Below are 27,048 nucleotides of genomic sequence, written 5' to 3' on the forward strand. Positions count from 1 at the left end.
TCTTGTGGAACTTACGATATGGCAGGAGTACAAAACAAAAGGATCAAACAAAATCAAGCTTAAGTTATGGAACTTTAAGTATACTAGAGGCTGGGCGTGGTGGCTCACGCCTGTAATCCCAGCACTTTGGGAGGCCAAGTCGGGTGGATCACGAGGTCAGGAGATTGTGACCGTCCTGGCTAACACGGTGAAACCCTGTCTCTACTAAAAATACAGAAAAGTAGCCGGGCATTGTGGCGGGCGCTTGTGGTCCCAGCTGCTTGGGAGGCTGAGGCAGGAAAATGGCGTGAACGCGGGAGGCAGAGCTTGCTGTGAGCCGAGATCGCGCTACTGCACTCCAGCCTGGGCCACAGAGTGAGACTCCGTCTCAAAAAAAAAAAAAAAAAAGTACACTAGAAAGACAGTGGGGGCCGAGCACAGTGGCTCACGCCTGTACTCCTAGCACTTTGGGAGGCCAAGACAGGCGGATCATATGAGGCCAGGAGTTTCTGACCAGCCTGGCCAACATGGTGAAACCCCATCTCTACTAAAAATACAAAAGTTAGCTGGGCGTGGTGGCACATGCCTGTAATCCCAGCTACTTGGGAGGCTGAGACAGGAGAATCGCTTAGACCTGGAAGGCAGAGGTTGCAGTGAGCCGAGACGATGCCACTGCACTCCAGCCTGGGCAACAGAGCAAGACTCCATCTCAAAAAAAAGAAGAAAAGACAGTAGGGAGAAATGGATGTGAGTGATAGTAAATGAGAGAAGCTGCATGAAGGAGGTAAGACTTGTTGCTAATTTTTTTAAGGATAGAGAACATTTTATTTGAAAAGACTCACCGGTAGAAACATGTCCCCAGTGCGGATTTTGACTTTTTTTTTTACGTAACCATAAAAATATATCTCCTAGGAAGCTGGGGTCCTTTTTGGAAAAGATTAATACACTGATGCTTGTGTGTGAGATTTAGTATTCAAGTATAAAGAGATGTATAATTATCTCTAGGCCTTGCTTGAGAGAACTGGTTATACTCTGGATGTAACCACAGGACAGAGGAAGTATGGTGGTCCTCCACCAGACAGTGTGTACTCTGGCGTGCAACCTGGAATTGGAACGGAGGTAAGTGTTCTTTAGCAGTTTACCAAGATCTTTCCAGTTTGGAAAGTGTTTTATCTACTATGCAGATACTGTACAGACGGGGGAAAATTCTTGATCTGTTTCAAAGTGTAGCTGTTGTTAGTTTTTAGATATCTGTGTGTATTTTGCTGCCATCATGAGGATGGATAATCTTGTGACTGGTAGACTCCCAAACACTTTATATAGGAATATAATATAGAGTTCTTGGAACAGGTTGCTAAAACCATGCTATTAGCAACACACCATTTTAGATACTTGGAGTAAAGTTACTTGGAAGACGCATTGCTTTATTCTGTTTTTTTTCCTCTCCCCTGAGATGGAGTTTCGCTCTTGTTGTCCAGGCTGGAGTGCAGTGACGTGGTCTTGGCAGACTGCAACCTCGGCCTCCTGGGTTCAAGTGATTCTCCTGCCTCAGCCTCCTGAGTAGCTGGGATTACAGGTGCGTGCCACCACACCTGGCTAATTTTGTATTTTTAGTAGAGACGGGGTTTCACCATGTTGGTCAGGCTGGTCTCAAACTCCTGACCTCAAGTTATCCACCCACCTTGGCCTCCCAAAGTGCTGGGATTACAGGCGTTAGCCTCCACACCCGTCTGCTTTATTTTGGTTTTTGCTTTTTGGGGATTGTTTTTGTTTCTGTAGAGACCAGGTCTCACTGTGTTGCCCAGGCCGGTCTTGAACTGCTGGCCTTGGCTTCCCAAAGTGCTGGGATTACAGGCATGAGCTACAGTGCCCAACCAAGTTTTTTTGTTTTTGTTTTGTTTTGTTTTTTGTTTTTTTGAGATAGAATTTTTGCTCTTGTTGCCTAGGCTGGAGTGCAATGGTGCAATCTTGGCTCACTGCAACCTCCACCTCCCAGGTTCAAGCGATTCTCCTGCCTCAGCCTCCCAAGTAGGTGGGATTACTGGCATGCACCACCACACCTGGCTAATTTTTTGTATTTACTAAAGACAGGATTTCACCACGTTGGTCAGGCTGGTCTTGAACTCATGACCTCAGGTGATCTACCTGCCTTGACCTCTCAAAGTGCTGGGATTACAAGCATGAGCCACCGCGCCTGGCCAAGTTTTGTTTTTTTGTTTTGTTTTGTTTTGTTTTTTAATGTCAATAATTTAGAACTGTGCTTGTCCTCTCCCTTGCCTCACCTATCACTTAGAAGGGACTTAGTATTTACAGAGAGATATTATTGATGGGCGTGGATTGCACAAGGGAACGATGTGGAATCAGATAAAAGATTGAGTATGTTAGTCCATACTTGAACAAAGAAGCAGTTCTTTCCCCATCTGTCTTCATAAAGCTTTTTCGATTTGCCTTATTGCTAGCCTGTTCTATTCCTTCCTTCTCTTCTCCTCCCCTCTCCCCTCTCCCCTCTCTCCATTCAGAGTCTCGCTCTGTCACCCAGGCTGGAGTGCAGTGGTGCGATCTCAGCCCATTGCAACCTCCGCCTCCCAGGTTCAAGCGATTCTCCTGCCTTAACCTCCCGAGTAGCTGGGACTACAGACGCCTGCCACCACCCCTTGCTGATTTTTCTATTTTTAGTGGAGACGGGGTTGTGCCAAGTTGGCCAGGCGGGTCACGAACTCCTGCTAATCCTTCAAATGGAGAAAACTATGTGCTGAAAAGTAACCTGTTATACCAGGGCCTTTTTTTTTTTTTTTTTTTAATAAGAAACGGTCTCACTGTCACCCAGACTGGAGTGCAGTGGTGTGATCATAGCACACTGCAGCCTCAGACTCCTCCTGGCTCAAGCAGCCCTCCTGCCTCAGCCTCCCCAGTAGCTGGGACTGTGGACTCATGCCACCAAGCCCAGCTATTTTGTGTTTTGCTCTTGTTTCCCAGGCTGGAGTGTAATGGTGCAATTTCGTCTCACTGCAACCTCTGCCTCCCGGATTCAAGCGATTCTCTTACCTCAGCCTCAGTAGCTGGGATTACAGGCATCCGCCACCACACCTGACTAATTTTGTAGTTTTAGTATTTTTAGTAGAGGAGGGGTTTCTCCATGTTGGTCAGGCTGGTCTGGACCTCCTGACATCAGGTGATCCGCCTGCCTCGGCCTCCTAAAGTGAAGCCCAGCTTTTTTTTTTTTTTTTTTTTTTTTGAGAAGGAGTCTCGCTCTTTCACCCAGGCTGGAGTGCAGTGGCACGATCTCGGCTCACTGCAGGCTCCGCCCCCCGGGGTTCACGCCATTCTCCTGCCTCAGCCTCCCGCGTAGCTGGGACTACAGGCGCCCGCCACCTTGCCCGGCTAATTTTTTGTATTTTTAGTAGAGATGGGGTTCCACCGTGTTAGCCAGGATGGTCTCGATCTCCTGACCTCGTGATCCGCCTGCCTCGGCCTCCCAAAGTGCTGGGATTACAGGCATGAGCCACTGCCCGGCCTTGTTTTTTTTTTTTTTTTTTTTTTTTTAATTTTTTGTGGAGATGGAGTTTCCCTGTGTTGCCCAGCTGGTCTCCTAACTCATGGGCTGAAGTGATCTTCCCACCTTGGTCTCCCAAAGTGCTGGGATTATAGGCGTGAGTCACCATGTCTGGCCTAATAAACTCGGAGATAACCAATTTGAAACAAATAGTTGATATGTTAATTGTAAAACACATATACATTCTCTTAGATTGCATTGTTCCTTTAGGAGAAAGATGCATTCTTCTGTATGTTAAATGTTGTTATATACAGCAAATATGATTCCAGCAAAATCCCTATATGTGATCACTAGCCTAAAACCACTCCTGTCAAGCAATCACTTTCAGCAAAATCCTAATGTAAAGTTTCAGATTTCTCTCATAAAGTTAGATTTCATGAGATTGTGCAAGTATTTGTTGACAAAGTTTTAAAAACTCAGGAAAAATAGGTTTTTAATATGTTGCTAGTAGATATAATAAATTGGTTTTAATTGTGATTTTTGATGTTGTGAGGTTTGGATTTTGTTCTTTTATATTTTCTTTCAGTCGTCATTAAACATTTTTAGGTCTTGATTCAGGAGTTTGAAGTTTGAGTCAGTGCCTGAGACTGTGCAGTATTAAAATTATGAGAGGACTATGATATCTCATTTTTGGGTAAAATCTGTAAATTAACCCATTAGATGAGCACTCATTAACAGACATTGTTGCTAAGTATTGTTCTGAGATGACAAATATACAAGGATGATAGGTAGTAATTTTGAAATATATTTTTTAGTGTGTCTAAGCTCTCAGACCTACTCTAGTTGTAGTATTTTTGTATTCTTCAGCTAGTATTGTTAAGCTGCTTTGGGAAGCAAGTTCTGTTTTTGTTTTTGTTTTTTTGAGATGGAGTCTCACTCTGTCGCCCAGGCTGGAGTGTAATGGCACGATCTTGGCTCACTGCAACCACCACCTCCCAGGTTCAAGTGATCCTCCTGCCTGAGCCTCCCAAGTAGCTGGGACTACAAGCATGCACCACCAAGCGCAGCTAATTTTTGTATTTTTAGTAGAGACGGGGTTTCACCATGTTGGCCAGGCTGGTCTCAAACTCTTGACCTCATGATCCACCCGCCTCGGCCTCCCAAAGTGCTGGGATTACAGGCGTGAGCTACCTCGCCTGGCCAAGTTCTGTTTTTGTTTCCATTAATGTAAGCAGTATTCATGGAGGTCATGACTGTATATAATAAATTCTTACCTATTTGCAGAGCATACCACTGATGTTTTGCAGAGTAATGAAAAGAAATGGTAGATTGAGATCTCATTCTTTGGTTTATTCATGGTGGTGTCACAGAACCCCAGTGTATTTAACAGAGACCTAAAGTATATGACTTTGTGGCACCTGAATTGTATTATGTATGAGAAACTGATATATTTGCAAGATAGCAAATGTAAGTAGGAGCTAGATAATAAGAATCCTAATAGATACCCAAAATACTCTGTTGGCTGGGTATGGTGGCTCATGCTTGTAATCCTAGCATTCAGGAGGCTGAGGCAGGAGAATCATTTGAACCGAGGTGTTTGAGACCAACCTGGCTAACATAAGGAGACCCTGTCTCTATAAAAAATAAAAAATTAGCCGGGCATGGCAGCATGCGCACAGCTATGGCCCTGGCTACTTGGGAAGCTGAGGTGAGATCTAGACTCAAGATCAGTTGAGTCTGGAGGTCACTACGGTGAGCTCTTACTGTGCCACTGTATTCCAGCCTGGGTGATGGAGCAAGTACTTTGTCTCAAAAAAAGAAAAGACTGCTGAATGACTTGGTTACTTCCTTTATTACTGTTGAAGTACTTGATGGATAAATAGTAGACAGCTAAAACTTTTTCTGGGTCTTCATGGCCAGTGAGTGAAGAAAGAAGTGTCATTATGGTATTCACTAGATTCTGTTGGTTCTGAAAAGGGAGGAGGGTTACCTGAAGATGACCGAGTGCTTACTCTGAAAGGGCTCACATGGATCCAGAATGACTCAGAGACTAAAAAGTTAATAAAAGGAAAGTATTCCTATTTCATTTTCGTTAATTAAAAATTGAGCTTAAAAACTTTAAAAGGAACAGTACTGAATTAGTTTTTGAAAACTTTAGCCTTTTGAATTCTTTTTAGGTCCCAAGTTAAATTGCTCTTGAAATGAAGATATTTCCTGTTTCTTAGATAAACCAATGTTTTCAATTCGTGGTCTGTTTCTTCATGGACTCACGTGACTATAGTATTGGGGACTTTATTGGCCACAGATTTGTTGATGTTTCCTCTATATTTATTTATTTATAAAAACAAGGTCTCACTCTTGCCCAGGCTGGAGTACAGTGGCACAATCGTAGCTCACTGCAACCTCAAACTCCTGGGTTTAGGGGAACCTCCTGCCTTAGCTTCCCAAGTGACTGGGATTACAGGTACATGGCACCACACTGAGCCAATTCTTTAAATTTTTTATAGAGGCAGGGTCTCGCTTTGTTGCTCAGGCTGGTCTCAAACTCCTGGGCTCAAGCAATCCTCCTGCCTTGGCGTCCTCGAGCGTTGGGTTTACAAATGTGAGTCACCATGCCCAGCCCACACGAGGAAGTTGAGACTCATTGCTTAAGAAACTTGGCCGGGTGTGGTGGCTCACACCTATAATCCCAAAACTTTGGGAGGCTGAGGCTGGCAGATCACTTGAGGTCAGGAGTTTGAGACCAGCCTGGCCAACATGTTGAAACCCCATCTCTCCTAAAAATACAAAAATTAGCCAGGCGTGGTGGCACATGCCTGTAATCCCAGCTACTCAGGAAGCCAACACAGGAGAATTGCTTGAATCCGGGAGGCGGAGGTTGCAGCAAGCCGAGCTGGTGCCACTGCACTCCAGTCTGAGCGACAGAGCGAGACTCCATCTCGAAAACAACAACAACAACAACAAAACGAAACTTGCTCAAGGTAACTAAAATGTAGATTTGAATCCAGTATAACCAAAAACTCACTGTTGCTCACATTCTTACCACCGTCATAGCTATCACCCTACTATACCAAGCCACCTTCATCTCTTTCCCAGATTGCCCTGTTCACCTGACTAGTCGGCCTGTTTCTCCATCCAGTCCATTTTCTACCCAATCGCTGAAATGTACCTTTTAGAATGTAAGTCATACCCAGTCATTTTTCTGCTCTAAACTCTCTGATGGCTTCCCAACACATCTGGGAGCAGAAATGCCTAACCATGGTTTAACTTACTCTGGCCCCGTTCTCTGTTTTCCCACCACTGTCACTTTCATTCTAGCCATTGGCCTGTGTGCTGTTCTTCAGGTTTGTCGAGTGTACTCCCATCTCACATCTCACAGCCTTTTGTACTTGTTCCCTCAACTTAGAATGCTCTTTCTTCAGATTTCTTTTTTCTTTTCTTCTGTTTTTTTTTTTGAGACAGAGTCTTGCCGTGTTTCTCAGGCTGGTCTAGAACTCCTTGCCGGCCTCAAGTGATACTTCTGCCTTGGACTCCCAAAATGTTGGGATTATAGGCATGAGACACTGCCCCCTCACCTTCCTCAGATTTTTACTTAATTTTCTCTTAGATCTCTTAGATCTCAGCTCAAATTCACCCCTGTAGGGAAGCCATCCTAGTGAAAACTCAGCCCCATCATTTATCCCCTTTTTCTGTTTTTTCCTTCTTCTTAACATTTAATACCTCTTAAAATCATATAACCACTATTTATTTATTTATTTAAGACAGAGTCTCACTCTGTTGCCTAGGCTGGAGTGCAGTGGTGTGATCTCTGCTCACTGCAACCTCCACCTTCCTGGTTCAAGTGATTCTTCTGCCGGAGCCTCCAGAGTAGCTGGGATTACAGGCTTGTGCCACCATGCCTGACTAATTTTTTGTGTTTTTAGTTACAGACAGGGTTTCACCATATTGACCAGGCTGGTCTCAAACTCCTGACTTAAAGTGATCTGCCCACCTTGGCCTCCCAAAGTGCTGGGATTGCACACGTGAGCCACTGCGCGTGACCCATATTGTTTACTTTTTTTATTTTTGTCTGTCTCTCTCAGTAGAATATAAACTTCATGAATGCCTAGACCTTGTCTGTGGTAGTCACTATATTTCTAGAATCTAGAAAAATATATGGCACATGAGTCCAAGGTATATCTAATTACTTGTCTCATGAAAGATTTGTATTATACAAGTTCTGAGTAGGGTGGGAGCCATGTGTTTTTTTTTTTTTTTTTTTTTTGAGACGGAGTCTCGCTCTGTCACCCAGGCTGGAGTGCAGTGGCGTGATCTCGGCTCACTGCAAGCTCCGCCTCCCGGATTCAAGCCATTCTCCTGCCTCAGCCTCTCCGAGTAGCTGGGCCTACAGGCGCCCACCACCACGCCCGGCTAATTTTTTGTATTTTTAGTAGAGATGGGGTTTCACCGTGGTCTCGATCTCCTGACCTCGTGATCCGCCTGCCTCGGCCTCCCAAAGTGCTGGGATTACAAGCGTGAGCCACCGCGCCCGGCCTGGAGCCATGTGTTTGTATAGGCTAGGCATTTACGTGGAGCAACTTCAAGCAGATACTTTAAAGATTAATTGGATATGGGTGGTAATGGGAGGAATTGAAAACATCTGGGATGTCTGTTTATGGAAGTAGTTCCTCAGTCACCTGGAGTTGGGGGCTAGGAGGGGAGAGAAACAGAAATTATATTCTTCTAAAGGTAGATGGGGGCAGTCAGAGGAGCCAGTTGACAAGGCTGGGTTTTAATAATTTTGATTTTTAGAAAAAATCATTTGTTACAAACATGTCTTCATCATAGATTTCAAGGTACAAAGGTGATATTGGTATTCTGAATACTTAATGGAAGAAAAGTTTTTGACGGTAGTAGTTGCATCACCAGTGTTAATACTTGTAGAGAAGGCAAGGATGATGAGAACTGAGGGGGAAAAATACCTTTTTTTTTCTTTCTGAGACAGTTTCACTCTTGTCACCCAGGCTGGAGTGCAATGGCGTGATCTCAGCTCGCTGCAACCTCTGCCTCCCAGGTTCAAGCAATTATCCTGCCTCAGCCTCCCGAGTGGCTGGAATTACAGGCGCCTGCCACCATGCCTGGCCAATTTTTGTATTTTTAGTAGAGATGGGGTTTCACCATGTTGGCCAGGCTGGTCTTGAACTCCTGACCTCAGGTATTCCGCCCGTCTTGGCCTCCCAAAGTGCTGGGATTACAGGCATAAGTCACTGTGCCTGGCCTGGAAAAAGACTTTTGAATTTGGTTATTAGAAGTTTATTAGTGACATCTGGGTACACGGTTTGAGTTAGAGGAAGAAGCCAATTATAGAGGGTTAAAGAGAACATAGATGCTGTGTGCTTTTCCGAGTATGTTTTTGTTAGAAAGATTGTTCTGCAGGAACATCACTTAAATCACATATAACAGTATCTTGTATCCCTAATTGTGATGATGCCATAGATGTCTTATTTCTACTTCTCTTTGGCTTCACGGTATTAAGCATGTAGTAGATGTGTTGAAAATAATAACTGTGTGAGTGAAAAAAAAACCATACGGACGGTGTGTTCAAAACAGGCCGGGCGCAGTGGCTCACACCTGTAATCCCAGTACTTTGGAGGGCCAAGACAGGAACAGGAAGATCACTTGAGCCCAGGAGTTCGAGACCACCCTGGGTATCATAGCGAGAGCCTCTCTCTACCCCCAACCCCCACCCCCAGATATTAGCTGGGCATAGTGGCAAGAGCCTGTGGTCCCAGCTACTTGAGAGGCTGAGGTGGGAGGATTACTAGAGTCTGGGAGTGTGAGGATGTAGTGAGCCATGATCATGCCACTGCGCTGCAGCCTGGGCGACAGGGTGAGACCCTGTCTCAAAAACAAACCAAACATTTATCAGTGAAAGGAAATAAATACAATACAAGCTAAAGTAAGGGATGTTTTGTTGTATTTTGTTTTTGGATTGTTTGGAGACAGGAAGGAACCAGTGGGAAGGGAAGGATGGTACTGAGCAAAATATGAGAGTTGAAGGAATAACGGTTTGCAGTTATTTCCAGAAAGTGGTAAGAAGAAATGGGCTTATTTATTGTGGTTAAGGAGTTAACCTTAGAAAGGAGGTAGATCTCTTTCTCTGAGGTGCGATAGAAGTGAAAGTAGACATTGTGAGAGGTAAGCATATGAAGAAACCAATGACTTTCTCAGGTGATATCCTTAGAATGAGGTTTAGTGAATGAGGATTGGGGACCTTAAGGAGGTAGAAGAATTGCAGTAACTATTGTGTGAGAATCATGCTAAGGAGTCAAAAGAATACCTCAAGTTTTACCAGATAGCAGTGAAAGTGAGTCTTGATTATTTTGGAAAGGATTATCTCTAGATAGTACATCTGTTGTAGAGCTTAACTTCAGAAACTTAATGTCCATAATAATGTCAGCATATTTTGGATTGGATTGCTATTATTACTTCATTATTTACCTATTATTCCAGCTATTTTTCAGACTGTGAAATGGTGATGTAGATGAGTTTCACTAGAAAATTTGTCATGCAAATACTAATTTTACTCATTCAGACTTTGTGGATTACAAATGTTTTAACATAAAATTTTTTTTTTTTTTTTTTTGAGATAGTGTCTCGCTCTGTCTCCCGGGCTGGAGTGTAGTGGTGCGATCTCGGTTCCCTGCAAGCTCCGCCTCCCGGGTTCACGCCATTCTCCTGCCTCAGCCTCCTGAGTAGCTGGGACTACAGGCGCCAGCCACCACTCCCAGCTAATTTTTTGTATTTTTGGTGGAGACAGGGTTTCACCGTGTTAGCCAGGATGGTCTCGATCTCCTGACCTCGTGATCCACCCGCCTCGGCCTCCCAAAGTGCTGGGATTACAGGCGTGGGCCACTGCCACCGGCCAACGTAAAACATTTTTAATGTTGCTTACATTGGGAAAAGCTTGAAGAAAATTGTAATTTGGTATCAAATGAGGGTTTTTGACTGCATAATTTTTAATTTATCATTGTATATTATAATCGTATATAATTTTGTAACTAAAGATAGATCACAAATTCTTCAAATGGTGAAGAGGTTTTTCTTCATACCTTAAAATTTAATATTTAATATCTGGATAGAGAAGGGAATAGATTGAAGCACTGGAGTTTCTGAAAAATATTGAGATTGCTTTTTATTTATTTATTTATTTATTTATTTTGAGACGGAGTCTTATTCTGTCGCCCAGGCTGGAGTGCAGTGGTGCAATCTCGGCTTGCTGCAAGCTCCACCTCCTGGGTTCATGCCATTCTCCTGCCTCAGCCTCCCTAGTAGCTGGGAGTACAGGCGCCCGCCACCATGCCCGGAGAATTTTTTGTATTTTTAGTGGAGACTGGGTTTCACTGTGTTAGCCAGGATGGTCTCGATCTCCTGACCTCGTGATCCACCCGCCTCGGCCTCCCAGAGTGCTAGGATTACAGGCGTGAGCCACTGTGCCCGGCCGAGGTTGCTTTTTAAGAAGTAAAGATTTTAGAGTTGAGGAGATAACTTGCGGAGGGCTATGACAATCTTTTATTCAATTATTTTATTTTTACTCATTTTTATTTATTTTTAATTTATAAATTAATTTTTTTATTTTAAATAGTAGAAATGGGGTTTCACCATGTTGCCTAGGCTAGTTTTGAACTCCTGGACTCAAGTGATCCACCATCCTTGGCCTCTCAAAGTGCTAGGATTACAGGCATGAACCGCTGTGTCCAGCCTCCTTTATTCTGTTTTTATGAGAAAAAGGCAAGTTATAAAAATTTAAAATTTAGAGTAAATACAAATTTCACACTCTTATTAGTCAGTTTCCATTTTTCAAGAGACTGTTGTGCTTTGATAACCCTAAGGTCATTATAATAAAAATCAGGATTAGCTCTGCAAGTCAACTGTAAGTTTCAGATTGTTTCCATTCTTACTTAACCATCTTCTTCTGCCCCCATCTTTAAAAACAAAAAGCAGTAGGCTTTATGGCTCTAAAATCAAATGCTTATGTTGGATTCTAATAAGGGGGTTTTATTTCAGGTATTTGTAGGCAAAATACCAAGAGATTTATATGAGGATGAGTTGGTGCCCCTTTTTGAGAAGGCCGGACCCATTTGGGATCTACGTCTTATGATGGATCCACTGTCCGGTCAGAATAGAGGGTATGCATTTATCACCTTCTGTGGAAAGGAAGCTGCACAGGAAGCCGTGAAACTGGTATGTGATAATTATCCACTGTCTAGCAAGTCACTATTTGAGGAAATAAACTTTAATTCAAAAATGTTTGTAGTTAACATTATTTTGATTTCTTCAGTTGTTGCTTGGAATGTTTTTATACTGACCAAGTTGGTATGTGACGTTTATTTTCTTCTGACTATAAAAGTAAAAAAGAACTGAAAATACCCAAGAAGTAATGTTTTATAGAAAGTCTCCCATTGATTTAAGAAGTTATCTATTAAATTGATTAATATCAGAAGTTTCATAAGAGTATTTGGCTTATGCATTTCTGTCTTTTGGTTTTAGGCAAAAGGATGTCAATTCTTGATGTTAAACTTTAGGATTCTTAAAGTATAATGAAGACTGGAATGGGCTGTGGGGAACATAATAGTGAATGACAGTGACTTTTAGGATTCAATTCAGAAAATAGTTGTGAATCTGTTTTATTTTTGTTACAGCCTACTCATTACGATTTATTTCATATTTTCTAAGTGTATTTTTGTTCTTTATGTTTCTTGGCCCTTGAGTCTTCTCTGTCTTTAATCTTTCTCTCCTCTCCTGCTATTCATAGCCAGTCTCATATTAATTTCCTTTCTCTAGGGCCTTTAACCACTTGGTGCTCATTTCAGACCAGTAGTAGTAGTAACAAAGTTCTGCACATCAAATGTATCTTCACTCCTGCTGTATTTAAGACACAGCTATCTCAGTATCTTAAAATAACAATGTCATTATTTTTTGGCATACTCTTGCCTGACTTCTGAGGGCCTCACTAAGTCTAGTTCTAGCCTTTCTAGAATGGTCAACCTCTTTCATCAAGGCTTTGGTTTCATTACTGGTGTGTGAATCAGTTCCACTACTAGCTTGACCCAGATTTTAGTTTTTATTTTGGATTTTTCCTTCAAACTTGTTTATTTAATATTAAGTTTTCATTTTTGGCAGCATATGGATGATTTTATTTTTAATAATCATATCTCTTAGTAAACTAATAGTTACATATTATTAAAGTGTAAGAAGCTAAAATTGGCCAGGTGTAGTGGCTCATGCCTGTAATCCCAGCACTTTGGGAGGCTGAGGCAGGCGGATCACCTGAGGTCAGGAGTTCAAGATCAGCCTGGCCAACATGGTGAAACCCTGTCTCTACTAAAAATACCAAAATTAGCTGGGTGTGGTGGCGCACACCTGTAGTCCCAGCTACTTGGGAGGCTGAGGCAGGAGAATCACTTCAACCCAGGAGGTGGAGGTTGCAGTGAGCAAAGATCGTGCTACTGCCCTCCAGCCTGGATGACAGGGTGAGACTCCGTCTTAAGAAAAAAAAAAAAGGGCTAAAATTTATCAAGAAAATCCACTATAGTGATTTAAATAAAACATTTTTAAAAATTTTATAAAACTTTGAAAGTATTGTGTTTGGTAGACAATTTAAAACTATATATTTAGAATTCTGTGACTTCTGTAGAATTTGAAATTTTTCTAATATCTTTGCATTGATTAAACATAGTTGTTACCCTTTACATATTGTTATTTTGACTATGGCTTACCTATATGCAATTACATTTCCAAGGACCCTGAATGATCAGTCTCAGGTATTTTTTTCTGAAAAATCTGTGGAAAAACATTTTCAGATAGATAAAATATGAAATAAGATATTTTAAACAATAGAGTGAGTCCTTTTTATATGGAAGAGTAGTGAAGGTTAACAAAACCAAACTAAAACAAGAGACTGTAACAATGAAGTTTAAAATATACATTCATATTATGGAAAGCATGAGGGAACTTGAGTTGATGAAGCAGGGAGCGTTTGGCCTTAAATTGTTGAATTTTTTAGATTAGGATCAATTGTCCTGAGTTTGGGGTGGTTTTGGGGTCTCTGGTTCTTTTCTTATTGCAGTGTGACAGCTATGAAATTCGCCCTGGTAAACACCTTGGAGTGTGCATTTCTGTGGCAAACAACAGACTTTTTGTTGGATCCATTCCGAAGAATAAGACTAAAGAAAACATTTTGGAAGAGTTCAGTAAAGTCACAGGTAAAACAAAAATGTATTTAGAAATTCCTTTTGCGAAATATGTTGTACTACTTACAAGTGCTCAAAAAAACTGAGGGGTTGTATGTATTAAATTAAGAATTGAGGTCTGAAGTATCTAAATTGCTTCCTTTCTGCTTTATAGTGGTTTGGGTTTAAGCAAGTTCCCTTATATCCTGCATTTCTTGGAATGTCCCCTTCACTTCTTTGTCTTAATTGAACCTTGGCTTTTGCTGGAGCTTTTGCTCTATAGCCCTCAAGTGAATGCTTTTTTCCCCTTGACAATTAGTGTATTTTAGGACCAAGAGGATGAAAGTTTTTACTCTCTCCCTGTTGCCTTGTCTAGATCACATTTTTTTTTTTTTTTTTTTTTTTTTTGAGATGGAGTATCGCTCTTGTTGCCTAGGCTGGAGTGCAGTGGTGCGATGTTGGCTCACTGCAACCTCCGCCTCCTTGGTTCAAGCAATTCTCCTGCCTCAGCCTCCCGAGTAGCTGGGACTAGCATGCGCCACCACGCCTGGCTAATTTTGTATTTTTAGTAGAGACGGGGTTTCTCCATGTTGGTCAGGCTGGTCTCGAACTCCCAACCTCTGGTGATCCTCCTGCCTCGGCCTCCCAAAGTGCTGGGATTACAGGCGTGAGCCACCGTGCCTGGCTGATCAGATTTTTTTTAAATACCCAATTCTAAATCCATGGAATTGATTGAGAAGTAGATTTATATCACAGTTCTATACACATTTATATATAACTGAAACAATTTAACAAAACTGTACTTTTATTTATTATATATGATCTATTTTGATATTTCTTACTGTATTTCATGTTTTAAAATGCCAGTTGTGATCTAATACTACCTATGATTTAAAAACACTGCGTTAGACCACTGCCTCCCCTTGTAAAAACCACTATTCTTTTACATTTTTATCATCCAGACATATCCTTTCCCTTTTGTCGAAGCTGTCATTCATTGCTCTTGTGGTTTCAGCCTTTCATTAATCTAAAGATTGCTTCTGGCTCACTGTCTTCCTCTTGTGCCCTAAATTGACTTCTTTCTAATACCTTTAACATCTACATTGGTGAACCATCCAGGGCTTTAGACTCCTACCTACTTCTATAACTACCTTATTTTTAGTCCTTTACTTCAGCTCCACCATATCCAGATTACATTCTAGATCTAGTCACCAGAAATTCTATGCACTTTGAACTCTTGATTTCTAGCGTCCCACTTTGTAACCACTGCTGCCACCCGCTGTATTGTGTTGTCAAGTACCCCTGCTGGCACAGTTCTTTGACCTCATCACTTTATTATCTATAGCTCCTCTTGGCTTCATGATCATTTATTCATTCTTTCAGCAGGTGTTCATTAAAGTTCCTGTTAAGTGCTGGCATTGTGCTATGTGCCTGGGGATACACTGGTGGCTAAGAGACATATTCTCTGCTTTCATAGATCCTATATCCTGAGAAAGGAGATAAGACCAAGAATATAAAAAATAAAAATTAAAGGAATATTTAGACATTGTGATAAGACACTGAAGTAGGAAATACAGGATATTTAGCTAGAGAATAGCTACTATCCCTGTTTCGATGGTTCTGGAAGACTTTTCTGATAAGATGACATGTCAGCCAGCACCTGAAGGATGTAGAGGATGTAGCACACAAAGAGGAAAAGGAAGTGCATTCCAAGACAGCAGCACATGCCAAGATTCCACGGCAAGAAAGAAGTCAGTAAATTACAGTAACTGAGGAGGCCAGTATTATTAAAAGGTAGAATTAGGAGTAGAATTGTATGAAATGAAGTAGGCAGGGCTTCTGTAGGCCATGTAAGGAGTTGGGTTTTTACTGTATATATAATGAGAAGGTATTTAAAGGTTTTAAGCAGGAAATAACACCTATTTCATGTTTATGGGATATTATTCCTACCGCTCTGTGGATAGGGGCTTGGAGAGAAGGGGCATGAGTGGAAGCTGATAAATTAGTTGAAGCTGTCCTACTAGTACAGATACAGGATTAGACTAGGGTAATAGCAGTGGAGATAGAAAGAAGTAAATGAGTTTGGAATTGGATAGGAGAGTTGAAGTAAAGGAAGAAATCAAGAATGTCTAACCAATTTCTGGCTTCAGAACCAGATGGATGGCACTGTTTATTAGATAGGAAGTCTAGGGAAGGCAGATTTTGGCCATGGTGGTTCAGTTTTGGACATGTTAAATTTGCAATGTCTAAGACATCAAAGAGGATACATCAGGTAAGAACGTAGGCACATCTAGAGCTAGAGAAGTCTGGGGTAGGAAAAAAATCTAAGTATTTATAAGCGTATAGGTAACATTTAAAAGTAGGGCTAGCTGACATTATTTAGAAAGAACACATACGGAGAGATAAGGGCAAAGGACTAAGACTAGAGGAACACTAATATTCCATTCTTGGTAAAAATAGTAACTTTTAAGTTAGCTTCAAGGAAGATTTTTGGCCATGATTAGTTGTCAAAAGTTAGTTCTCTTGGGTTTATATTACTAATTTTGTTTTTAAGATCCTTGTTAGTGCTTTTATAAAGTCATGTTATATCAAACGCTCTAAAACATTGTAGCATGTTAAATGTCAGAATATGGTAGATTTGTTGTATATGGCTGTACCTTCAGAACGCCTAAAATTAAAAAGGAACATCAAATACTGTCCCAAACCCCATATCTAATTATGTTGATCTAATTGTCTACAAAATTAGTGACTCATTTTGAGGCTGCTTCACTTATATTTTGCTCATCGTCAAGCGGATTTAGGTCTGCCTAATCGCTAGATGTGTGGTGGATGCTTTTGGCTTATATATCTGGCTGTTGGTTTAACAGAGGGTTTGGTGGACGTTATTCTCTATCATCAACCCGATGACAAAAAGAAGAATCGGGGGTTCTGCTTCCTTGAATATGAGGATCACAAGTCAGCAGCACAAGCCAGACGCCGGCTGATGAGTGGAAAAGTAAAAGTGTGGGGAAATGTAGTTACAGTTGAATGGGCTGACCCTGTGGAAGAACCAGATCCAGAAGTCATGGCTAAGGTAAATACAGTTGCTTGGAATGGGCATGGGGTCATCATTTAAATTTTGTACTCAGAGTAAAGTTCAAATATTTTGAGTTTTATGGTAAATAGAAATTGTAGCTTTAGACTTCAACTGTTTGGCAAGGAGTGGCTTTAACACTAAAGTTAACAGCCTGTCTTGGTATCCAGGAATTTCCATTAACCATCCCTTTTCCTGCAGATTAAATGTGCAAAAGGAACTGAAATGAAATTCCTTCAATTAAGTATTTTCATACACACTGGGTGTTTGTTTAGTGCTAGGTACTGTGAGGGATAGAGGGTTTTTTTTTTTTTTTTTTTTTTTTTTTTTTTTTTTTTAAAAAAGGTCCTGAGTAAAGAGAGAAGTAATGTTTTGGAGATTATAAATTATAATCTTCATTGACTATATTATGACTTTTATTACTTGGCCATGAATTATGTTTTATTTAGATTTATAGCTAATTTTTCTTTTTTTAAGCTTTTTTTGTAGTTTTTATTTTTTAAAATATTTTATTTATTATTATTATTTTTTGAGACGGAGTCTTGCTGTGTCGCCCAGGCCAGAGTGCAGTGGTACAATCTCAGCTCACTGCAACCTCCGCCTCCCGGGTTCAAGCGATTCTCCTTCCTCAGCCTCCCAAGTAGCTGGGACTACAGGCACCTGCCACCACACCCGGCTAAATTTTGTATTTTTAGTAGAGACAGCATTTCACCATGTTGGCCAGGCTGGTCTCGAACTCCGAACCTCGTGATCTGCCCGCTTTGGCCTCCCAAAGTGCTGGGATTAAGGCATAAGCCACCGCGCCCTGCCTGTTGTTTTTAAATTATCAAATTCCATAGTGTATTGTCCCCATGAAGAAAGGCAAAAGATTGTCGTGTTTGCTCTTATTTGTTAGTGGCAAAATATGCATGGCAAGTCCTGTAAAGGGCCCTCAATTCCCTCCTAATTCCTGTACTTGCGTTGTCAGGATCCTAATAGTGGTGCCTTGAGTACTGGTTCTTAAGCTTTCCTTTGGGCGACTCCTAGGACACATCAGAGTTGCATTTCTTTTTTTTTGAGACGGAGTCTTGCTCTGTCGCCCAGGCTGGAGTGCAGTGGCGCGATCTCCGCTCACGGCAAACTCTGCCTCCCGGGTTCACGCCATTCTCCTGCCTCAGCCTCCCAAGTAGCTGGGACTACAGGTGCCTGCCAGCACGCCTGGCTAATTTTTTGTATTTTTAGTAGAGACGGGGTTTCACCATGTTAGCCAGGGTGGTCTCAATCTCCTGACCTCGTGAGCCACCCACCTCAGCCTCCCAAAGTGCTGGGATTACAGGTGTGAGCCACCGCGCCCGGCCTCGGAGTTGCATTTCTGCTGCTTGCAATGAGCTCTTGAGCATTTTAATTGTCTCTTCCCTTCACAGGGAGGCAGCAACTCTGAATGCCCATGAGTTAATGGTTGGATTCTTATTGATAAGTCAGAAGTCAAGGTTTTTATTCCAGAATTTGAGGAGGCAAACCCTCGTTCTGAGTAGTTTGGAGGAGAACCCTGGTTTATACTTGTATAAAGTCTGGGTAGGCAATGACATCTTTGGGTTAAGTGGATAAGTTCTATTGAGAATGAACCAGAGAGACTCTCAGAAGTGCTACTCAGTATCTTTTATCTCATATTCCTTGAGTAGATGAGTGTCTAGGAAAGGGATAGAGAATTTAAATAGCTGTGAGTTTTTATTTTGATTTTTTACTAGCTTGATTTTAATTCCTATTGTTTCTTCTCCTAATACAACTATGACTTTGGGTAAACTACTGAACATGGATGTCATCTATTTTATTGAGCCTGGATCAATCTCTAAGATTCATCACAACTTTGAATCTACCTGTAGTAACTAAGTATAGCCTGTATTGCTTTTTCTGTAAAAATATTTTAAAATAGTATTATAGATGTATTACATATTATAAAAGAGGAATAAAATCCCATGAAAACCAAAAGTATAGCTTGTAATTTGCTTACCAGCCACTTCTCACATAACCTTTGGTAACTGCTCAGATGGAAGTTCATCCTAATCTTTTTTTAGGGTTAGAAAACTTCAAGATTTCATTCTGGTAACTCCTTTTTCCTAGATCTAAAACAGGTTTCAGAATGAAAAGGAGGTCTCTATAAACTTAGGATTAAATATTATAGAGCCCTTTATTGTTTTCTTTTTTTTAAGAGATGGGGTCTCATTATGTTGCCCAGGCTGGAGTGCAGTAGCTGCTCACATGTGCAATCATAGCACACTGCAGCCTTGAACTCCTGGGCCTAAGCGTCCCTCCCGCTTCAGCCTCCCAGGTAGCTTGGGACTACTGGTGCTTTGCAACCGCACCCAGCTCCTTTATTGTTTCCTAATTGAAAAGGAAAGTTTATCCATTTGAGTAAAGCTTCTGTTCTTCACATCAATTTACAATTCACTGAAGATTTTTTTGCCAAGTTGGGTCAGTTTTACAATGTACCAAAACCTAAAAGCCTAATATATGTCTCTTAAAGGGACCCTTTTTCCTGTTGAACATTTTAAACACCATTTTAGTAAGTGATTTTCATATAGTATGTTATCGTTTCATCATAAAAAAGTACATGTTGAATTTTTTTTAAAAAGCAACTAAACCAGTAGGAGTCTGTGTAACATAGAGGCTGGACCTTAGTATGACAAATTGAGAATAATAAAGGGGATGGAGCATTTGTGGAAAATGTTAGTTTTTTTCCTCCTTAAATTAGTATCTTCGTATTAGATAGCCCTTTATCTGAAGCAACAATTTGTTCAATATGTTAGTTTTTTATTTGGATAGGTACTATATTTTCTTAGTTCCCAAGTTATACAGAAAAGTATAGACAAAGAAATTGCCTTTCTACCCCTATGCCTGTGTCTACCAAATCCCCTTTTGTTTCCTATAAGGCATCCAGTTTTAATAGTTTCTGGTTTCTTTTTAGTATTTCCTCCGGCAAATATGAATATACTTCCTTAATTCTTACATGAGTGGTAGTAGTGTTGGTAGCCTACCATATCCACTGATCTCCCTTTTGTTTATTCACCATCTTGTTTCATCAGCTCTGAGGAAATACACCATTATTATATGTACTACTAAATAGTTATAAAACACTGCCAACTAAACTATGGCACAGTACTTGCTTATCACATTGACTGTAAGTTGTTTCTTTATTTCAGAGATGTAAAAACAGGAAAAACAGTGTATCCTATCATTCTCTATCAGCTCATAGAGCTCCTCTTCATTTTTTGGGTTTTTTGTTTTTGTTTTTTTTTTTTTGAGACGGAGCCTTGCTCTGTCACCCAGGCTGGAGTGCAGTGGTGCAATCTTGGCTCACTGCAGCCTCCGCCTCCCGGGTTCAAGCGATTCTCCTGCCTCAGCTTCCCGAGTAGCTGGGGTTATAGGTGCCTGCTACCACGCCTGGCTAATTTTTGTATTTTTAGTAGAGACGGGGTTTCACCGTGCTGGCCAGGTCAGTCTCGAACTCCCAACGTCAGGCGATCTGCCCACCTCGGCCTCCCAAAGTGCTGGGATTACAAGCGTGAGCCACCGCACCCAGCCCTCTTCTTCATTTTTTATGACTACGCAGCAGTCTATCCTGTGAGGTACTATAGTGTATTTAACCAGCTAGATATTGTTTCTAATCTTTAGCTCTTACAGTGCTGGAATGAATAAGCTTATGTCAGTTGATACAAGTGGAGATATATCTTTAGGATAGATTCTTAGGGGTAGAATTGTGGGCCAAAGGGTAGATACATCTGTAATTGTTAAGATACTGCCATATTCCTGTCTGTAGGAGGTACACTATTTTACATTCCTACCAGCAAAATACAAGAGAATTATTTTCATCATTCTTGACAAAATAGTGTATGATCAGACTTTTGTATTTTGCCAGCTTGATAACAAATGATGTCTCAGTGCCATTAATGATTAATGATTTGCTTCTTTTACTATGAATGGTTTGAACTTTAAATATATTTTAAGAGCCATATGTGTTTCTTTGTATGAACCATGTATTCAGGAATTTTGCCTATTTTTCTATTCAGTTGTTGAGCTTTTTCTTATTTTCTGGTGCTCTGATATAAAAGAGAGATTAGCTGTTTGTGATACATGTTGCAAATTTTTCATCCATATTTATTGTCTTTGCTTATAGTATTTTTTGCCATGTAGAAGTCATTTCTTTTTAGTAGTTGAATATATCATTCTTATGGCTCCTAGATATAAGTCATAAGGTCATCCTCACTCCAGTGTTATATAAAGGAATCATCCTTGTTCTAATACTTTCACAGTCCTCCCTCCACCCTTTTATTATTTAAATTTTCAATCTATTTGGAGTTTATCCTGGTGTATAGTGTGAGGCATGGACCAGCTTTTCTCCTTTTTTTCTAATTGACGCTACCTGATTTAATGATTTAAGCATTATAGTTTGTTTATATTTGGTAGGGCCAGCCTCTAAATTTCACTCTTTTTTTTCCTGGTTATTCTTGCGTATTTATTTTTTCATATGAACTTTTGAAAGTTATTCAGTTTTAGAGGAAAGAAACAGAAAAACTTGTTTTGAAAGGAACTTGGAAACCATGTTAAATTTGTTGATTAACTTGGTAATAATAATTATGTGTTGGTTCCTTGAAGGTTCTACTCAGTGTTAGGTGCTTTAATGACAACAAAGAGAAGGGAGGAACCAATAATTTTTATAAATTGGCGACTGATATCAGTGTCATTTTCCTAGCAATTTCTCTTACTACCTGTAACAATGCTTTTAGCACTTAATGTTTTAGAGGAGAAAAGCTATGCTATGAAGACAGGAAGAAACACTTTTCAGGTAAAATTAAGTGGCCAATGACAGTTTTGTTTATTTGTTGCTTACTAGGTAAAAGTTTTGTTTGTGAGAAACTTGGCTACTACAGTGACAGAAGAAATATTGGAAAAGTCATTTTCTGAATTTGGAAAACTCGAAAGAGTAAAGAAGTTGAAAGATTATGCATTTGTTCATTTTGAAGACAGAGGAGCAGCTGTTAAGGTAGAAATTTTGAAATTTTCGTTCTTGATATTTGAATTTTGTTTCTGAAACTTGCCAAACACAAAGTAACTTTAAAAACTGAAATAAAATTGGTTGTTAGCTTTTGCTGAACTCTTTAAAGTAACTTTAAAAACTGAAATAAAATTGGTTGTTAGCTTTTGCTGAACTCTTTCTATTTAATCTCTGTAAAGTGGTAATAGTATATAACAGATAAGACTCCATATTTCAAAGCCAGATTATTACTGGGTTTGTGATCTTAGGCAAGTTATTTTTAATCTCCGTATTTGTAAGATTCGATAGCATGATGCCTTGGAAGTATTACAAGGTATAAAAATTAGCTGCTGTAAACACTAAATAGGTAATGAATGCATTATAACTACTTAGTTTACCTCAGTTTGTGTACCTATGAAGGAAACTGAGTGGTGTACATGACTCATACAGTATACCATGTTTAATCGAGTAGATACATTTTGAGGGTATGATTAGTTTTACCTTTATTTAATCATTTTATTTTATCTTATTTTTTTTTTTTTTGAGACGGAGTCTTGCTCTGTCGCCCAGGCTGGAGTGCAGTGGCGCAGTCTCGGCTCACTGCAAGCTCCGCCTCCCAGGTTCACGCCATTCTCCTGCCTCAGCCTTTCCGAGTAGCTGGGACTACAGGCGCCCACCACCACGCCTGGCTAATTTTTTGTATTTTTAGTAGAGACGGGGTTTCACTGTGGTCTCGATCTCCTGACCTCGTGATCCGCCCGCCTCGGCCTCCCAAAGTGCTGGGATAACAAGCGTGAGCCACCGCGCCCGGCCTATTTAATCATTTTAGAGTTAAAATAGCATTCACTATGTTTTACTGATTTTGGTAATTGTTAGAGATATCACTTGTGTGTAATAGTTGATTTAGTCTTTGATGATAATGAAAAGTGTGAAGAAAGTATTTTCATATGGTATCTGGAACACAAAACCTGCTTTCTATTGACAATGGTTTAGGACTATCTTTAATGGGTGAAATTTTCAGTTTCTTTTTCTTATTCATCTCTCCTTCCTTGGGGAGATGGGAGCAAGGCAAAACACTACAAAAATCTTGTTTATGTTATTAGGAAGATAGATCCAGAATGCTTAGTGACACAGGCATGGTTCTTTTTCTGCATGTTTGGTCGGTGGGATACTGCCACCTCTAATTTGAGCATTTTTTGGTTTTGTTTTTTGCCCAGGCTACTGCTTTTAAAACAGGCTTTATAGAATCTCTGACTGGTTTATAATTAATCGGCTTGCTCATTGATGGTAGCTAATTAATGAGGCAGTATTGTTCATAAAATTCATAACTTGTCCAAGATCACAAACTCAGTAATAATCTGGCTTTGAAGTATGGAGTCTTATCTGTTATGCTGTTATACTCTTATCTGTTAATGTGTGGCTTCTGAAATTTCACTGGTATAGAATGCAGATAACTAATAATTTTATGCTTTCCAAATATTCCTCTTGATTTGACTGGTTTTAAATAACTGGTTGTCCTGATTGAAAATATTTATAGGATGGTTTGCCAAAGAAGCCTATGAAATTGTAAAATATCTAGTCCGGGAACTGGGAGTCACCAGGATGGTCAGGGCAGAGGGTGGATGTTTCATTTTTTAATTTATGCCAGGAAGCTTTTGTAAACTTGTTTAGTTGCTTTAACTGAAGCAATGCAAAGCTGAGGTGGTAAAAGGGAAAATTGCAGTCTTGAGGACTAGTTTTGTTTTTGTCTAGATACTTACAAATCACTGATAGCTCTAATAGAACATTTTTTTATGTGTGCCCAGAGTGGGGAAAGGTATAGGGAAACAAAAAATGAAATATCATGAAGAGGTGACATTTTGTTACTGAGTACGTGAACCTGTTGATGTACAGCAGAGGTTGTTAGGTGGAACAACATGAACAAAGGGCTAGAACATGGAATGTTTTATTACTGCTTTCTACATAATTGCTTGAGTCTTCATTAGTCCAGGCCTTTTCTGGCTCTATACTTTTAACTGTTCAAGCAAAGTACATTTTGGGTTAAGCATTGTGAGGGAAACCTAGGCTTTTTTGTGTTAATATCTTCTTGAATTTTACAGATAATCTCACTCAGTAACCTCATTTGTGCTTCAGATCCATGAAATTGTTGTATAAGAACAGTGTAAGACCTGTATGTTGTATGCTACATGTTTATTTTAAAATTCTAATCCCGAGAAGTTAATCTTTGTCTGGCTCGTATTAATACTGGCATTTTTCCCTGGTATGGATTTGCTTCTTTGGTATGGCTTATCTTTTAAGGAGTTATTTGGAATTAAGGAGCAGCAATAGGTGGCAGCCCTTTTATCTTTTAAATTATAATATCAGGAGGTCGGTTTTGTTCTAAATGTAATTTACGTATAAAAAGATAAGGTCAAGGGAAACATTTTCTTTGTGTGTTTGTGTTTAACTTTCTGGCTAGATTCACCTTTTGCCATTTAAAATAATTGTGAAGTAAATTGTTAAGTATATTAAATTACACAAGTATAATAGCTTACATACTATATAAAACATAATATAGTTTTATATTGTTGTAAAATAACTTTTCTAATTTTTTATAGGCTATGGATGAAATGAATGGCAAAGAAATAGAAGGGGAAGAGATTGAAATAGTCTTAGCCAAGCCACCAGACAAGAAAAGGAAAGAGCGCCAAGCTGCTAGACAGGCCTCCAGAAGCACTGCGTGAGTCTACATTTTAGTAGATATATCTTTGGACGAGGAATAACTTGATAATGGAGATCAGATTAATAAAACAAAATCAGAGTCTTGAAGCAAACTGATTTGTTTTTTCTTTTCTCCCTTCTCTCCTTTGCTAGGTATGAAGATTATTACTACCACCCTCCTCCTCGCATGCCACCTCCAATTAGAGGTCGGGGTCGTGGTGGGGGGAGAGGTGGATATGGCTACCCTCCAGATTACTATGGCTATGAAGATTACTATGATGATTACTATGGTTATGATTATCACGACTATCGTGGAGGCTATGAAGATCCCTACTACGGCTATGATGATGGCTATGCAGTAAGAGGAAGAGGAGGAGGAAGGGGAGGGCGAGGTGCTCCACCACCACCAAGGGGGAGGGGAGCACCACCTCCAAGAGGTAGAGCTGGCTATTCACAGAGGGGGGCACCTTTGGGACCACCAAGAGGCTCTAGGGGTGGCAGAGGGGGTCCTGCTCAACAGCAGAGAGGCCGTGGTTCCCGTGGATCTCGGGGCAATCGTGGGGGCAATGTAGGAGGCAAGAGAAAGGCAGATGGGTACAACCAGCCTGATTCCAAGCGTCGTCAGACCAACAACCAACAGAACTGGGGTTCCCAACCCATCGCTCAGCAGCCGCTTCAGCAAGGTGGTGACTATTCTGGTAACTATGGTTACAATAATGACAACCAGGAATTTTATCAGGATACTTATGGGCAACAGTGGAAGTAGACAAGTAAGGGCTTGAAAATGATACTGGCAAGATATGATTGGCTCTAGATCTACATTCTTCAAAAAAAAAAAAAAAATTGGCTTAACTGTTTCATCTTTAAGTAGCATTTTGCTGCCATTTGTATTGGGCTGAAGAAATCACTATTGTATATATACTCAAGTCTTTTTATTTTTCCTCTTTTCATAAATGCTCTTGGACATTATTGGGCTTGCAGAGTTCCCTTATTCTGGGGATTACAATGCTTTTATTGTTTCAGGCTTCATTTTAGCTTCAAAACAAGCTGGGCACACTGTTAAATCATGATTTTGCAGAACCTTTGGTTTTGGACAGTTTCATTTTTTTGGATTTGGGATAGATTACATAGGAGTATGGAGTATGCTGTAAATAAAAATACAAGCTAGTGCTTTGTCTTAGTTTTAAGAAATTAAAGCAAACAAATTTAAGTTTTCTTGTATTGAAAATAACCTATGATTGTATGTTTTGCATTCCTAGAAGTAGGTTAACTGTGTTTTTAAATTGTTATAACTTCACACCTTTTTGAAATCTGCCCTACAAAATTTGTTTGGCTTAAACGTCAAAAGCCGTGACAATTTGTTCTTTGATGTGATTGTATTTCCAATTTCTTGTTCATGTAAGATTTCAATAAAACTAAAAAATCTATTCAAAACATTACCTATTTCAAATTCAATTGTGTCCTAAAACATTATTTTATTCGTAATCCTTGCAAGGAATATTGTTTTCAAAGTATAACTGCCTATGTGAGTGATCAAATTCATGCAAAATTTCTTGTCTATTCCAACATGTATTGTGGATATTAGACTGAGGATTAGTCTAAATTCAAGTATTTATTCCAATTAGCACTTTCATTGATTGGTGTTCTCTCGTAGTCTCTTCTAATTTTGAAATTTTATCTTTTATTTAAATGGGCGACAGAGCGAGACTCCGTCTCAAAAAAAAAAAAAAAACAAACAAAAAAAAAAAAAAAACAGGTTCATAGACTTTTGAGCATTCTTGCAGGCATTGGATAATTTGCATTAAAACAAATAAAATGTGGCTGGGGAAGCAGACTGCAATTTATTTTGACCCACATTCTTTGTAAGGGATAATTTGTGACTGAAAACCTTATTTGCTGGATAAGTGAATGTACATACAGGGAAAACTGTTAGTACTGTGGCGTCAATTGCACTGCGGACTTTAGTGAAAATGATCGTGACTACCATTTCAGTTACTGGTTTAGGAGTATAATTTCCTATTACTATGTAAATTTGCTTTGAGAAACATTCATGCCTTGTAAGAGAGGCTTAAAAATATCCAGTAGTAATACCTCTGACTTTTGTTAACACCTCGCTTATTTTTATTTATCTGCTATCCCTGGTGCCTAAATTTTTTGTTGGCCAAGACATAACATCTATTTCCCTATTTCCTTTAGAAATTCTGATTTATTCTAATGACTTTTTTGCTTGAGAATGAGAGGAACAAAAGAATCTAAGCTTTACGGTACAGAAAAGTCTGAATCACTTTCAAATTACTATTAAGTTTTCCCCTTCATCTTATTCTTATGTGGTTCTCAAGTGTTTTTATAATGATAAAAATATCAGAAGCCATTGGGGAATAATTAAAATGGATACACCATTATTCTGTGTTTTGTTCCTGTTTGGTGTCTTTGTGATAGGAATATTAGATTTCAAAATCATAAGCCACTTAATTCTGTGTAATCTTGGCTAGATGATACTGGGTTTCATGGCTTCTTTTCATTTCAAGTAAGATTAATATTTACTGATGAAAGTCAATATATTTCATTTCTTTTTCAAAGT

At 39.8% G+C, this 27,048-nt stretch overlaps 1 protein-coding gene across 12 annotated transcripts in view; it reads left to right on the top strand.

Moving 5' to 3' along the window:
- Window positions 1-25,903, top strand: part of HNRNPR (heterogeneous nuclear ribonucleoprotein R) — a 36,323-nt gene extending 10,420 nt beyond the window's left edge. For 4 of the 12 annotated variants that reach the window (XM_055262080.2, XM_055262076.2, XM_055262075.2 and 1 more), the window contains 7 exons: window positions 985-1,098; window positions 11,519-11,695; window positions 13,581-13,716; window positions 16,551-16,756; window positions 21,627-21,776; window positions 24,365-24,486; window positions 24,621-25,903. In XM_055262080.2, the coding sequence (XP_055118055.1) occupies window positions 985-1,098; window positions 11,519-11,695; window positions 13,581-13,716; window positions 16,551-16,756; window positions 21,627-21,776; window positions 24,365-24,486; window positions 24,621-25,233 (1,518 nt within the window). In that variant the 3' untranslated portion in view covers window positions 25,234-25,903. Of the gene's footprint in view, window positions 1-984; window positions 1,099-11,518; window positions 11,696-13,580; window positions 13,717-16,539; window positions 16,757-21,626; window positions 21,777-24,364; window positions 24,487-24,620 lie in introns of all 12 variants that reach the window. The other 8 variants (XM_063631552.1, XM_063631551.1, XM_063631554.1 and 5 more) reach the window with 4 other exon arrangements.
- The last annotated feature ends 1,145 nt before the right edge of the window (window positions 25,904-27,048 follow it).

Source organism: Symphalangus syndactylus, chromosome 22 (genome assembly GCF_028878055.3).
Source record: "Symphalangus syndactylus isolate Jambi chromosome 22, NHGRI_mSymSyn1-v2.1_pri, whole genome shotgun sequence".
NCBI lineage: Eukaryota > Metazoa > Chordata > Mammalia > Primates > Hylobatidae > Symphalangus > Symphalangus syndactylus.